Below are 16303 nucleotides of genomic sequence, written 5' to 3'. Positions count from 1 at the left end.
GTCTCAAGGACACTACGTGCTGGCCACTTCCTGATGGAATTGTGGTCAAAGGTGTTTTTCTTCATAAACTTCTCCACGAAGGACAGGTGTTACGGAACGGTCCAACTACTCGGAGCGTTCCGCGGTAGCGAGGCCAGGCCCATCCTTCGCAACACCGAGGACAGGTAGAACCTCAGTACGTAGTGACACTTGGTGTTTGCGTACTGGGGATCCATGCACAGCTTGATGCAGCCACACACAAAGGTGGCCATCAGGGTGAGGGTGGCATTGGGTATGTTTTTTCCCCCGTTGCTCAGATCTTTATACATTAAGTCCCTTCGGACCCGGTCCATCTTTGATCTCCATATAAATTGGAAGATGGTCTGGGTGACTGCAGTGGCACAGGTTCTGGGAATAGGCCAGACCTGTGCCACGTATAACAGCAATAACAGTGCCTCACACCTGATGACCAGGTGTTTTCCCATGATGGAGACCGACCGTAGCTTTCATCTGCCCAGTTTCTGCCTCACTTTGCTGATACACTCCTTCCAAGCTGCAAATGTGTTGCTGGTCAAAGCACAGCAGGTTAGGCAGCATCTCAGGAATAGAGAATTCAACGTTTCGAGCATAAGCCCTTCATCAGGACTTATGCTCGAAACGTTGAATTCTCTATTCCTGAGATGCTGCCTAACCTGCTGTGCTTTGACCAGCAACACATTTGCAGCTGTGATCTCCAGCATCTGCAGACCTCATTTTTTACACTCCTTCCAAGACTTGGCGCACGCCCCAGCCCCCCCAAACCAAATACCCAGCACCTTCAGGTGGTCGGTCCTGACGGTGAAGGGAATCGAGGATTGGTCAGCCCAGTTCCCGAAGAGCATGGCCTCGCTCTTGCCCCGGTTTACCTTGGCCCCCGAGGCCCGTTTGAACTGGTCACATATGTACATGAATCTGTGCACGGACAGCGGATCTGAGCAGAAAACAGCAACATCATCCACATACGGGGGGCCTTAACCTACAGGCCCCCGCTGCCAGGAATAGTCACTCCTCTCAGGCTCGCACCCTTCCTGATGGACTTAGCAAATGGCTCTATTCAAAAAAAGGTCCAACGCTTACCACCGCGCCCCCTCCCCACCCCCAGCAAAATATGTGGATAGTAATCGTACAGACCGGTATATATGATTAATTATTGTCTCTGTTTGCAAAGAAATGGAATGTTTATGTATGTAGGCACGACCAATTGTACAGATCATCAAAATATTTTATGAATAAAGTATATTTTTGAAATAAAAAAAGATTTTACACATTTATCTCTCTCCTGCCTTGTTTGTGTGCTGCATAGAGCCATTTGCTGAGTCCATCAGGAAGGGTGCGAGCCTGAGAGGAGTGACTATTCCTGGCAGCGGGGGCCTGCAGGTTAAGGCCCCCCTGTACATGGATGACGTCGCTGTTTTCTGCTCAGATCCGCTGTCCGTGCACAGATTCATGTGCATACATGCCCAATTCACACAATCAAGGCCGGAGAGAGAGGGCAGTCCTGCCTGACTCTAGATCTGACTGGGAAGCTATCTGATTCCCTCTCATTGATTGAGACTGCACTGACAATGTTGGTGTGGTGCAGTCTGATCCAATCCAATCAAAGCCCATTTTGGAGAGAACATCTCTCATATACCTGTGTGATATCCTGTCAAAGGCTTTCTCCTGGTCTAGGCTGATCAGGCAGGTGTCCAACCCTCTGTCCTGCACATAGGCGATCGTATCCCTGAGGAGTGCGAGACTCTCAGAGTTCTTCCTGCCCAGTACAGCACAGGTTTGGTCAGGGTGAATCACTGACCCCAGAGCAGACCTGACCTGGTTGGCGATAATCTTTGACAGAATTTTGTAGTCCACATTCAACAGTGAGATTGGTCTCCAATTTCTGAGTTCCTCTCTCTCCCCCCCTTCCGCTGGTAGATAAGGGTGATGATGCCTTTCCTCATGGATTCACTCATGGTACCTGCCCGAAGCATACTAACATACACCTCCAGCAGGTCCTGGCCAATCAAGTCCCATAGAGTAGAATAGAGCTCGACCGGTAAGCTGTCGCTCCTGGGAGTTTTATTCTTTTCGAAGGACTCGAGGGCCTTGGTCAGCTCGTCCAGAGATAGCGCTGGTCCATCCTCTCCCATATTCTGTCGTCTAAGACCTCCATGATAGAGGACAGGGAACCTTGTCAAATGCCTCACTGAAATCCATACAGATCACATCCACCACTCTGGCTTCATCAATCCTCTTGGTTACCTCTTCAAAAAAACTCCGTCAAGTTAGTGAGACACGAGTTCATCAAACTCAATGTAAATAAATTGCATGCAAAGGGAATTCCATTTCAAGTGTTTTTATTTCAAAATGTGTGTACATTTAGTGTGAACATAATATCATTTTTGCATACAAATGACTATGTCATTTCCTATTGGCACTTAGTGAGGTTCACATTATATAGAACTCAAAGTCATATTTCCAGGTTAATTAATGAGAGGAATTAAAGTAAAAATTATTGACAGATATATTGGATGGTGGGGGGTTTATTAGCTAAGTTGGCTGGGGCATGGTTTAGAATAATACCAGCAATGTGGGTTTGATTTCTATTCTGGTACGATCCTTGCACCTACATCCCCTTCCCTTGAGAATGGATGAGAATCACAAGTTAAAAATATCCCAATGTTCAATAGCCTCTGCATTAAAAATGCTTCTCCTAACCTCATTCCTAAATGGCTTGCCTCTGATACTGTATGCCCTGGTTCCAGAACCTTCCTGCTCGCACCTCCCAAACCAGCCAAGATAAACAAGCTTCATGTATATACCTTGTTCATCCTTCTAATTATCTTGTAAATTTCTTTGTGATCTCCTCTAATTCTTCTAAACTCTAGAGAACACATGCCTAGTGTCCTGAATCTCTCCTCAAATGTTAGTCCTGGCATCACAGGAATTCGTCTGGTACACCTCCACTGAACTCTGAAATGAAGTAATTATAGTCACCTTAGGCAAGGGAAAGAAAACTGCTCACAATTCTCCAGTTGCAGGCTGACACACATGAAATGGAGACAGGTTATAGTCATTTTAAAGTGATTAGTGGCAATATTTTTAATGTATTATCTGCTATAGTTCCTGGCAATTACTGGCATTTCATCAGTCTATTTTCTTTATTTACTTCCGAGATTCACTTTTTTTTTGTCATGAGAAGGAGTTTGAACTCCCTGATGGCTGAATGGACAATTTCAAGAGTGGATCATTGAGCAGTTGGGGAAGAGATGGGTGATTGGCCATTGTAATGGTGGGAGGTCATGATTAGGCCACTTGTGAAATATTGCATGCAATTCTGGTCTCCTTCCAATCGGAAGAATGTTGTGAAACTTGGAAAGGTTCAGAAAAGATTTACAAGGATGTTGCCAGGGTTGGAGGGTTTGACTATATGGAGAGGCTAAATAGACTGGGGCTGTTTTCCCTGGAGCATCAGAGGCTGAGGGGTCACCTTGTAGATATTTATACATGGATAAGGGGCATGGATAAGATAAATAGACAAGGTCTTTTCCCTGGGAAGCAGGAGTCCAGAATTTGAGATCATAGTCTTAAGGTGAGAGGGGAAAATGTAAAGGGACATAAGGGGCAACTTTTTCACACAGAAAGTGGTGCGTGTATGGAATGAGCTGGCAGAGGACATGGTGGAGGTTGGCACAATTACAATATTTTAAAGGCATCTGGATGGGTATATGAACAGGAATATAGGCCAATTAGATCAGTTTAGAATATCTGTTTGGCATGGATGAGTTGGACTGAAGGATCTCTCCCTGTGCTGTCCAACTCTATGATTCTAAGTCTTGTGAAAATGGAGCCAGCAAAATGCCCACCTCAAATGGGTGCCCAGAGGCAAGCTGCTGAGTTCAGGCTAGCACAATATCAGGCAACACAAAGGCATTTTGCCAAAGAAACCCCAACAAAGCTGGTAATCAGATGGAGTGAGGGTGAGTTCTGCAAAAAGGGTTATTCTGTGGTGGTAACAGCTTAGCATTTTTTCTTGGATTCAGAGCAACACCTAATTTCTCTTCATGAACACACAAAAGTTATTTCATTGCTTACATTTAAGAGCTATCACTTCTGGTCTGACAGTACCTGATACACCCTAAATCATTGAAAGGTGCTTCATCAGACCAAACTGATTCTTAGGCAAAGAATTATGAGGTGACTGAGGTCTGGTCAGAGCTGGACTTTGAGATTGGTCTTAAAAGAGGAGATAAAGGTGGAAAGACAGTTTCACAAGAGAATCCGGAATCGAGCATTTAGATCTCAAAAGGCACTGCTGCCAATGGCATAGTGAATGGACAAATGTACTGATATGAAACTAATTTTCTAAGTGGATTACAGGATTGGCATAGACGACAGAGATAACGAAGAGTGAGCTGTTAAATGATTTGCACACGAGGATGAAAACTTTCAAGGCAGTGTTGCACTGCAACCACATCTCCACAAACATACTGTGAAATTCTACAATATTGTGATCACTCTTTCTGGTCCTTATTCTTTTTGCTACTATTTGGATATATTTGGATGCAATGCAAATGATGCATTATTCAACACATTCTACCATTTGCATTCTAGCAATGATGAGTGCAAGGAATACCTCAGCACTCAATTTTGTTGCCCACTATATTTAAAAGTTAAAAGGTCAATTTCTCTTCTACAATCTATGATACAGAAATTCACTGAACTACAGAAACATAACTTCTTGAAAATATGCTATCAAGATTGAAATACTTCTAGTGCAGTACTGTCAGTGCCAGATGGATCATAAAATGATAAATGCTCACCCACATCAAACCCTAGGGATCTGAGATTTTCTGCAAGTCTTCGGTGTTTTCTAAAAATCAGATCATTTGGCAGATGAACTTGTTCAACTGGAGAGTACATGATTGTTCTCTGGACAAAATACCCAAGCCTCACGACAATTTGCGGGTTTGCATACAGAAGTTGACTTAAGGATTCACACTCAGCACAGTTCCCATATTCCCAATATGGATGCTTATGGTATTCTGGCCTTGGATGGTAAACTATATTCGGGAACATTTTGAGGCATCTCTCACAAGGTGCTATGAGTTTTAAGTGTGCACGTCGCTTAAGAATTGAGTTATTTTCCAGAGCATCAGTATTCTGGACATCTCCTGATCCAACCCCAGTGTGCCCGTGTTGATTGTTTAATGTAGTGCCTGTTTCAGGAGGGATTTCTTCACTGAAGGTTACACTGTAAGCTGTGGAGTACATGGTTTCAGGGAACAAAAGACATTGGTTTTTATACCAGTTACCAATACATACTGCCAGGCTAACATCCCGGTGCCATGTTACACAGCACAATATATCGATCATAATTTCTTTCTGTTGTCTTCCTCTACATGACACTGAAGCACCAAAATAATTGTCTGTTTTCTCATTTGTGATGTGATGATTCACAAAATAGCAGTAGCTGATGACAGTTGACACAAAGATGTTTCCACATTTGTTACTTCTGTCATCAGAAAGTTCCAGAGCCATTTCTTCAATCAGATGCAACAGGCACTTAAAAACTTCGTTACGATTTCTTGTTCCCAAGATTTCAATAACCTGCAAAAACAAATCGATGCTAATCGGAAAGAAACAGCTTCTATTTAAGTAGAAACAAAAACAGAAGTTGCTGAAAAAGCTCAGCAGGTCTGGCAGCATCTGTGGAGAGAAATCAGAGTTAATGTTTCAGGTCCAGTGACCCTTCCCCAGAACTGGTACTATTTCGGTAGAACTTTTCAACCCAAGGCTTGGTCATGGTCAATGGATATTTTCGAAGTGATCTGCAGGAAAACATTGAAGATACTTTCAACACGGAGGAGCAAGTGAGGACAGCAGATATTGGAGATCAGAGTCGAGAGCGTGGTGCTGAAAAAGCACAGCAGGTCAGGCAGTATCCGAGGAGCAGGAGAATCGGCATTTCGGGCATAAGCCCTTCATCAGGAATCCTAATGAAGGTCTTTTGCCCGAAACGTCAATTCTCCTGCTCCTCAGACAATGCTTTTAATACACTAAATCTCAATCAAGAGTAAACAGTTCATCAGTTTCATGTAGGTTAATCATGATATCTGGAGAATAGCATCTTATGTTCAATAAATAGCAGCATGAAATCTTTTACATCTACTTGAATTTCACACAGATGGTTTATTGTCTACTCTGAAACACTACACTTCTGTCAATATAGGAATTGAAGTGCAAGCCTGGATTATTTGTTCAAATGCTGGGGTACAAGTTGAATCCATAAGCCGCTTCTAAGATGGCAGTGCTACGATTGAACACACACAAACTAACAAGGAGCTTCCATGCATGATAATAGCCCGGCTTTTTGTTCAGATCCTGACTGGTACGTTCAGTGTGACAAAGGTTCATAGTACATTATTATTACTATAGTGCAAACTTGGGTTCTAAAATGGACAGAACCATGTATAGTTTTAAGTTTGCTTTGCTTTGCTATACCATGAAGGTAAGGTTTTACTTTTCAGTATTGCTTTCTGTGAATTATGCTGGAGTGTCTGAAGTTTTGTTTAAATGAGCATTGGGGGGAAAAGTTCTATCGGTGATAATTCAGTGCCTTAGGAACAAGTGTAGAAGAAAGGGGGGAGAAAATTGAGCTTGTGTTCTATGACACAGGGAGACAGAGACTTAAACCATTTTTTTTAGAAATCAGAACTATCCAAAAAGTCAGTGAGTAAAGCAGGTTATTTATGAAAAATAACAGCTTGTCAGAGCCACAGTACAGGTTAGCCATCTCCAGAGCAGTCAGAGTTGGGAGTGTGGTGCTGGAGAAGTACAGCAGGTCAGGCAGAAGCAAGGAGCAGGAGAACTGACGTTTTGGGCATAAGCCCTTCATTAGCCCAAAACGTTGATTCTCCTGCTCCTCGGATGCTGCCTGACCTGCTGTGCTTTTCCAGCCCCACATTCCCAACTCTGATCTCCAGCATCTGCAGTCCTCACTTTTTTTTTTAGATTACTTACAGTGTGGAAACAAGCCCTTCGGCCCAACAAGTCCACACCGACCCGCCGAAGCGCAACCCACCCATACCCCTACATTTACCCCTTACCTAACACTACGGGCAATTTAGCATGGCCAATTCACCTAACCTGCACATCTTTGGACTGTGGGAGGAAACCGGAGCACCCGGAGGAAACCCACGCTGACACGGGGAGAACGTACAAACTCCACACAGTCTGTCGCCTGAGTCGGGAAATGAACCCGGGTCTCAGGCGCTGTGAGGCAGCAGTGCTAACCACTGTGCCACCGTGCCGCCTTTCTTCAGATCAATCAAAGGAAAGAAGTCCTGAATATCAGCTAAAGCAAGCTACAGAATATAAGTCTGTAGAAGTTAAAAGACTCCATGTTAAAAAACAAGTCAGCTGTGTTAGTATTTCCCTTCAGAATCTCAGAACGAGATGTGTCATCAATCCTTTAACACTGCTCAGAAATTCCTGGGTAAAGAAACAGCAAAAGATGAAAGTGAAGGTATGGGTCTGAACTGGAGTTCCTAATTTAGGTACACAACTCAAATTGGAGCAAGATCCGTCATTTCCAAGTTTTACTGGGTAATAGACAAGAACATTCAGAGGTACAATACTCTCACAGAGTTTTCCTTTAGAACTAACAAGATGATCACTTTGGAAGTGATTTTGGAACTCCTTTGACAAGACATTCTCCCATCTCCCTCTGGACCATTTCTGATATCCCATCAGTGACAAAAGTATCTCACTGCAAGCAAATTTAACAATTTTCCTAGTTAAAAATCACACAACATCAGGTTGTAGTCCAACAGGTTAGTGTGGAAGCACTAGCTTTTAGAGCGCCACTCCTTCATCGTGTGGGCGGCACGGTGGCACAGTGGTTAGCACTGCTGCCTCACAGCGCCTGTAGACCCGGGTTTAATTCCCGACTCAGGCGACTGACTGTGTGGAGTTTGCACGTTCTCCCCGTGTCTGCGTGGGTTTCCTCCGGGTGCTCCGGTTTCCTCCCACAGTCACAAAGATGTGCGGGTCAGGTGAATTGGCCATGCTAAATTGCCCATAGTGTTAGGTAAGGGGTAAATGTGGGGGTATGGGTGGGTTGCGCTTCGGCGGGTCGGTGTGGACTTGTTGGGCCGAAGGGCCTGTTTCCACACTGTAAGTCTAATCTAATCTAATCAGGTGATTGTGAAGCAGGACCATAAGACGCAGAATTTATCGCAAAAGATTACAGTCTCATGCAGCTGAAATGATATACTGAACAAACCTAGATTAGTTCTTTCATCTTTTAGAATGGGTTTGCTGGTTTCTGTTCTTTAATATGTTAATCCCAGAACATTTTCTTAGTCAAGAATGTTCCTACCATTTTAGATGACTGTCCCACCAATCTTGCCCTTCTAAATCTCCAACTGATAGCAGATTCTGAGGGAGTTGTCATATATATTGGTAGGAACCTTGGAGGAATTGAAGTGATATTTCTTTGTCTCTGGTTATGGGTCATTTTCACATTAATCAGAAAGTATTAGTACTGAGTGAGGTCCTCTGCGTACTTGTTACATAGTCAGCATATTCAGTGGGAAGGAAGTATGAATTCTATTGTCATAGACCCTGCGGGTAGCTGGGAAGTAGGAACTGATGTTCATCACTAATGTCATCTCCAACATTTATATGCTCAGTTCAGAAGTTTGACCGAATACTCACTGAGGAAAAGGTGGCTAAAATGGAAAGATTTGCTCAGAATTGTTACTACAAAATGTGTCTGCCTCCAGATAATTTGGAAAACCCTGGAGAGGTACTTATTCTGACTCTTCGAGGGCTGGGAGGAGGGGCAGTTATAGGCTGTGATACTCGTGGTAGTCAGTCATCTTCTAGATGACAATAATATAGATCTTTTCCTCAAAACACTATATCTTGCTTGGCTGGATTAGAGACTATGCGCCTCAACTGAGGAGTCTTTAATGTTGTGAGCTCTATTCCCTGTGGAAGCTTTAAGCACAGATGATACATTGTGTCTCATAAACAACTTGCTTGTCTTTGCTCACCCAGATTCAACTATGGTTCAATATCAAGGTCATTAAAATATTAATTTTTAACAAAGTTAACCCAAGTAAAACTGTTTTGTTTTGCTCTAAACTATAATGTTGGATGCTGCAAGAAAATTCTTGTGCCCTTCCAGCAATAACCCCACTACTGAGAATCTGTTCTATTGTTTGCTTGCATGGGAATATTAAAAGAAGTGAGAACTGAGCAGGGATTAGACTAATAGTTTGGACTTAATTAACTAAGAGGCCTACTTTTATGTCCTGTAAAACATTACACTTCTCAGGATGAAGTGATTGAACTTACTGCATCAAGTAGCACTGTGAAAGGAGGACGTCTTGGAAGGTGGGTGTTGTAATTCCGAAAGACATCTGGATACTTGTTGGATAATAGCTCAAATTCTTCTTTTTTAAAAAATGAGTTGGGTTCAATGACAGGATCACTAATGTTCCCATAAAATAATATTGTGTGCAAAATCTGTAAAAGGAAGAAACATTTTCATCATCAAAATACACAAGTGTATTCAAAAATAGACATTCAATGAGAAGTTCTTGAGTGAGAGATGTCTACATTTTTCTTTAAAAATGTGAGTAATATGAAGGGGGCATCTTGTCATTGGAAAGAAAGCAGAAATTAGATGACAGACCAAGAGGAAATGGTAGAATGCTAGAGAGCTCATCCTTTATAAGATATCCTGCCCTCCACTCATGAGTGTGAATTGGAAACACATCCTTGATTTACCATACAAGGAGGATGAGCTGCAATTCCATGAGTTTTTATAATCTGTTCCTGGCATGTTGATGTCACTGGCAAAACCAGCATTTATCTTCAATCCCTAAATGCTTTTGAGAAGGTGGTGGAGGGCTGCCTTCTTGCATCACTGAAATCTTTGTGATGTAAGTACCAGGATAATGCTGTTAGGGAGAGAGTTTCGGGATTTTGTCCCAGGGACACTGAAGGAATGGCGATATATTTCCAAGTTGGAATGTTACAAAACATGAAGAGGAACTTGCAAGTAGAGATACTAGCAGGCGTGTGTTGTCCATGTTCGTCAAGATAATAGGATTGGGAGTTGCTGTTCTAGGAGCCTTGGTAAGATGCTGAGGTGATCTTGTAGATGGTACACATTGTTGCTAATGTATGTCATTGCTGAACAGAATGTATGTTTAAGGTGATGACTTGAGTCAATTCAGTGAATTATTTTTCTCCGGATAGTGTCAAATGCTTTTGGGAATTTTAGGGTTGTATTCATCCAGGCAAGTGTGGAATATCCCATCACCTTCCTGATTTGTGCCTTGTATATAGTGGACATGTGTTGGTGAATCAGGGATCACCACAACCATTATGCTTCATATTCGCAATGTTTTGAGAATCATCAATGATCGAGATATTTCAACATTGACGAGGACACTGTGGATCACCTTGTGCCCTTGGAACCTTCCCAATATTTAAATGTGCAGGTCAGAAGTGTGACTGAACACTCACCGCACCCCTGTCTGAGTTCAGCTGGAGCAACACAAAACAAATCACTATACGGTGAAGGGCAGTTTGCCTAATCATTGCTCAGCAATAACAGTGGATTGCAGCAACTCAGCAAATATATTTCAATAGCACCTCTCTCCCTTTAGAAACTTATCACCAAGAAAGACAAAAGCAATAATGTTCTTCACTGTCAATGGATGAATATGCTGGAAATCCTCTAGAACCATAGGAACACTGCAAGGACTTCAGTGGATTAAGGAGAAAATAAATATTGAACTTTTCAAGAAAGCTAGGGATGGGAAATAAGTCTGACCTCATTTAAGAATTTTGAGAAAAAAAACACATTGAACATTACTTTGTTCATCATTAGTGAGTAATTCCAGTAATTTTTCTTTCTCTTGCACTCATCCCCACTCTGATATCATGCCCAAGTTGCCATTATTCATGTTGGAAAAGTGTAGTAATTAGATCCCACCATTTGGAGTTGGGTAATAGCGATTCATTCGTAGATTATAAGCCCTGAAGATTTTTAAGGGATCATTACAATGAAAGCTGTTCTGGATACACAACTGAAAATACATTACTAAATAGTGTTTGTGAAGTCGACAGGAGGATTAAGAGAGTTAAGTGGCAAAGCTGGGTAAATGATTCGCCATGACATCAGGCAGAATCGAGAAGGTGCAGTGGCAGGAGATGGCCAGTGAAATCTGTGCCAATTCTAACATTCACTCAGATCAACTCACTGCCTGGAAAGAGATTTCTCCAGGTTAGGTAATAGTTATGAGTCAAGTCTTCTAATAATGTACTAAGTATTTTAGCCAAGAGTGTAAATTGTCCTCACACAATATTATAATAGCATATTGTGTCCAATGGGTCATATGATCTTTCACATCCACAGTCTTTACCTGAATCTACTTTTTCTCACTCAGTCTTAAGATGTAAATACTCTGCTTTCCTCACACAAACATCCAACTGATTAGTGTGTGTGTGTGTGTGTGTGTGTGTGTGTGTGTGTACCTCTAACGATCCTAGTATGGGCTGCCTGCTGACATGGGATTTCAAGCACCGAATGTGGAAGAGACAGATAATTCTTACCTTCTGCAGCAAGAAGGTAACCCGTAACAGCAAAGAGAAATTGGCAACTTATGGTAGACTCAGAAATGACGGATGCTGTTGCCCTCCTTGTAACTGTGTTCTTCTACATTAACATCCCCCCCCTCACCTCGAAGAATCTGAGCAGAAGCACTTCTGTAAATTCTTCATTGCATCTTCACTTTCAGACAGATTAGGCAGAGTTTCTTTACATTCAAACCTTTAGTTATGTTTCCAAATAATGTTCTATGTTATTGCTCCTTAAAGATAGTGTTGGTCATTAAATCTATCTCACATTCCTCCGATTCCCTACGAAGGAAAAGAATCATAGAATTCCTACAGTACGGAAACAGGCCATTTGGCTGAAAAGGTCCACACCGACCCTCTGTAGAGTATCCCATCCAAACCCATTCCCCTATCCTATTACTCTATATTTCCCTTGACTAATGCACCTAACTTACACATCCCTGAACACTATGGACAATTTTAGCATGGCCAATTCACTTAACCTGCACATCTTTGGACTGTGGGAGGAAACCGGTGAACCCACAGGAAACCCTGGGGCAGACACAGGGAGAATGTCCAAACCCCATACAGACAGTTGTCTGAGACTGGAACCAAACCCAGGTCCGTGGCGCTGTGAGGCACCAGTGCTAGCCACTGAGCCACTGTGCCGCCCTTTTAGGGGAGCTTTCAGATAATAAGGGATGAAGCCATTGAAGGAGTTGAAGATGGAGAAGTAGCAAGCAGCAGGTTTGTGATGATGTTATTATTCTTCTTGGCCAGATGGGAGTGTAATACAGTGGATGTGGAAGACAGTGTGGTGCATATCATGGTTCATTTGGAGTGGGGAATCTGACACAATGGATCCCTGCCCTGGCATTCACTGAGTGCCAAAAAAAACTCAATTAAAGTCTTTCTAAATTAATAAAAGCCAATAATCAATTCAGCAGGATGTTTATTAGTCAGAAGGAAAGTAGGATCATCCAATTTCTGAGCTGATGAGTTTTATGAACAAGTTAAAGCAGTACCTCTTTGTAGTAGGATCTTCCTCTATCTTGAGTAAGCTTTCCCTCCCGCACTGAATTTGCAATGAATGAACGAACCTTGTTCAAAAGCTGATTTCCACTTTTGACAATGTTTTGCACCTGAGGGTTTTCAAGGTTTACAAGGTGCACCATTTTCTTTCTAGCACAGATAAAAAGTTAAAACAAGTCACTTATTGCACAAAAATGGCTACTTTCTAAAAATATATTGCGATGCTCTTCCTATTTGTTTTACTTCTGACTGTATTTTGTCCATTTTGGGTTGACTAAAAATGCTAAAATAAAGTCAACATCATCGCAAAACCATCCTGAAAATGTTTGTGTGAATCCATCCCCCTATCATGACCTATTCAGAGTTTGTCCCATGACATGAAGATAGAGGACGGGAAAAATTTCTGGCTGTAAGAGCTGCTCCTTTTTTTGAGGTATTTTAGGTGTTGGAGGTGATTTCGTCGAATTCTAGGAGCAGCAATTACTGTTTTGTATGCTGTTGCATTGTTTTGGGAAAATAAAAGTCAAAACAACAGCAGTTTAAAAGGAAGAAGAGCAGACAAAGGAAGCACATGGTGAGGACAGTGCAGGAGAGAGAGAGAGAACCTGCACAATTACCGCCTTTGCTGTTTGAATTTGTGTATCGCTGGACATCGGAGTGCATCTGGGAAAATTTACAAACAGTGAAATTCACAACTAATCTTGGAGGAACTGTTGGGCGAAGTTCACAGCACAGAATCAGATAAATTAATTGTTGTTTAAAGTCTGTCCTAGAGAAAGGCTACAGTAGTGGGTACAGTGGATTCTTTCTTGATTATATGTTTTTGGAGATAAGTCTTTTGATTAAACTTAAAATATAAGCCGTAGCTATTAATTTAACCTGGGGTAGTGTTTGTAGAGGAATAAGATGGTGTTATTTTCTGGGTCTGTAGATTGTGAAGGAGCAAAAATGGCCTTTGCAGTGAGATGTACTTCTTGTCAGATATGGGAGTTTAAAGAAAGTTTAAGGGTTACTGCAGATTATATCTGCCATAAATGCTGTTGGATGCGAATCTTATTGGATCGAGTGGATTGGTTGGAGAGACAGATAGAAGCGATGAGGAATTTGCAACAGCAACAGTGTGTGATGGATGGCAGTTATAGAAAGGGGGGAAAGTCTCAGATACAGTCACATAGATGGGTTAACTCCAGGAAGGGTAAGAGAGGTAGGCAGCTAGAGCAGGATTCTTTTGTGGATATACCCAATTCAAACAGGTATGCTGTTTTGGAAAATGGATTCTCAGGGGAACGTAGCACAAACAGCCAAGTTTCTGGTATTGAGACTGGCTCTAATGCAATGAGGGGTATGTCGGCTTCCAAGAGATTAATTGTGTTAGGGAATTCTGTAGTCAGATGTACAGACAGACGTTTCTGTGGCCAGGAGAGAAAAAGCAGAATGGTGTGTTGAGAGGCACCAGCAGGAGGTCATTGTCCACATTGGAACCAACGACATTGGAAGGGAAAAGTTTGAGAATCTGAAGGAAGATTACAGAGAGTTAGGCAGAAATTTAAAAAGGAGGTCCTCAAGGGTAGTAATATCTGGATTATTCCCAGTGCTAAGAGCTAGTGAGTGCAGGAATAGGAGGATAGCTAGTGAGTGCAGGAATAGGAGGATAGCTAGTGAGTGCAGGAATAGGAGGATAGAGCAGGTGAATGCATGGCTCAGGAGTTGGTGTATGGGAGAAGGATTCACATTTTTTGATCATTGGAATCTCTTTTGGGGTAGAAGTGACCTGTACAAGAAGGAGGGATTGCACCTAAATTGGAAGGGAACTAATATACTGGCAGGGAAATTTGCTCGAACTGCTTGGGAGGATTTAAACTACTAAGGTTGAGTGAGGGGGGAACCCAGGGAGATAGTGAGGAAAGAGATCGATCCGAAACGGATACAGCTGAGAACAGAAGTGAGTCAAACGGACAGGGCAGGCGGAGACAAGGTAGGACTAATAAATTAAACTGCATTTATTTCAATGCAAGGGGCCTAACAGGGAAGGCAGATGAACTCAGGGCATGGTTTGGAACATGGGACTGAGATATCATAGCAATTACAGAAACATGGCTCAGGGATGGGCAGGACTGGCAGCTTAATGTTCCAGAATACAAATGCTACAGGAAGGATAGAAAGGGAGGCAAGAGAGGAGGGAGAGTGGCATTTTTGATAAGGGATAGCATTACAGCTGTGCTAAGGGAGGATATTCCTGGGAATACATCCAGGGAAGTTATTTGGGTGGAACTGAGAAATAAGGAAGGGATGATCACCTTATTGGGATTGTATTATAGACCCCCCCAATAGTCAGAGGGAAATTGAGAAACAAACTTGTAAGGTGATCTCAGCTATCTGTAAGAATAATAGGGTGGTTATGGTAGGGGATTTTAACTTTCCAAACATCGACTGGGACTGCCATAGTGTTCAAGGTTTAGATGGAGAGGAATTTCTTAAGTCTGTACAAGACAATTTTCTGATTCAGTATGTGTATGTACCTACTAGAGAAGGTGCAAAACCTGACCTACTCTTGGGAAATAAGGCAGGGCAGGTGACTGAGGTGTCAGTGGGGGAACACTTTGGGGCCAGCGACCATAATTCTATCTGTTTTAAAATAGTGATGGAAAAGGATAGACCAGATCTAAAAGTTGAAGTTCTAAATTGGAGAAAGGCCAATTTTGATGGTGTTAGGCAAGAACTTTCAAAAGCTGATTGGAGGCAGATGTTCGCAGGTAAAGGGACGGCTGGAAAATGGGAAGCTTTCAGAAATGAGATAACGAGAATCCAGAGAAAGTATATTCCTGTCAGGGTGAAAGAGAAGTCTGGTAGGTATAGGGAATGCTGGATGACTAAAGAAATTGAGGGTTTGGTTAAGAAAAATAAGGAAGCACATGTCAGGTACAGACAGGATAGATTGAGTGAATCCTTAGAAGAGTATAAAGAAAGTAGGAGGATACTTAAGAGGGAAATCAGGAGGGCAAAACGGGGACATGAGATAACTTTGGCAAATAGAACTAAGGAGAATCCATAAGGGTTTTACAAATATATTGAGGACAAAAGGGTAACTAGGGAGAGAATGAGGCCCCTCAAAGATCAGCAAAGTGGCCTTTGTGTGGAGCCACAGAAAATGGGGGAGATACTAAATGAAAGTTTGCATCAATATTTACTGTGGATAAGGGTATGGAAGATATAGACTGTAGGGAAATAGATGGTGACATTTTGCAAAATGTCCAGATTACAGAGGAGGAAGTGCTGGATGTCTTGAAATGGTTAAAGATGGATAAATCCCCAGGACCTGATCAGGTGTACCTGAGAACTCTGTGGGAAGCTAGAGAAGTGATTGCTGGAAGGCTGATTAGCAAGGTTAGATCTCATGGAATACAGGGAGAACTAGCCATTTGGATGCAGAACTGGCACAAAGGTAGAAGACAGGGTGGTGGTGGAGGGTTGTTTATCAGACTGGAGGCTTGTGACCAGTGGAGTGCCACAAGGATTGGTGCTGGACCCTTTTGTCATTTACATAAATGATTTGGGTGCGAGCATAAGAGGTACAATTAGTAAGTTTGCAGATGACACCAAAATTGGAGGTGTAGTGGGCAGCAAAGAGGGTTAC

General features: G+C 42.4%; 1 protein-coding gene across 4 annotated transcripts in view; it reads right to left on the bottom strand.

Annotated features, from left to right (window-relative positions):
• Positions 1-2375: 2375 nt before the first annotated feature.
• The window catches only part of LOC132828009 (uncharacterized), a 28877-nt gene continuing 14949 nt past the window's right edge, over positions 2376-16303 (bottom strand). For 3 of the 4 annotated variants that reach the window (XM_060844877.1, XM_060844876.1, XM_060844878.1), the window contains 3 exons: positions 12663-12819; positions 9364-9534; positions 2376-5607 (listed from right to left, as the gene is read on the bottom strand). In XM_060844877.1, the coding sequence (XP_060700860.1) occupies positions 4753-5607; positions 9364-9534; positions 12663-12819 (1183 nt within the window). In that variant the 3' untranslated portion in view covers positions 2376-4752. Of the gene's footprint in view, positions 5608-7342; positions 7380-9363; positions 9535-12662; positions 12820-16303 lie in introns of those variants that run through there. The other variant, XM_060844879.1, reaches the window with a different exon arrangement.

This window comes from Hemiscyllium ocellatum, chromosome 25 (assembly GCF_020745735.1).
Source record: "Hemiscyllium ocellatum isolate sHemOce1 chromosome 25, sHemOce1.pat.X.cur, whole genome shotgun sequence".
Lineage (NCBI taxonomy): Eukaryota > Metazoa > Chordata > Chondrichthyes > Orectolobiformes > Hemiscylliidae > Hemiscyllium > Hemiscyllium ocellatum.
This window is presented reverse-complemented; position numbering and strand designations above follow the sequence as displayed.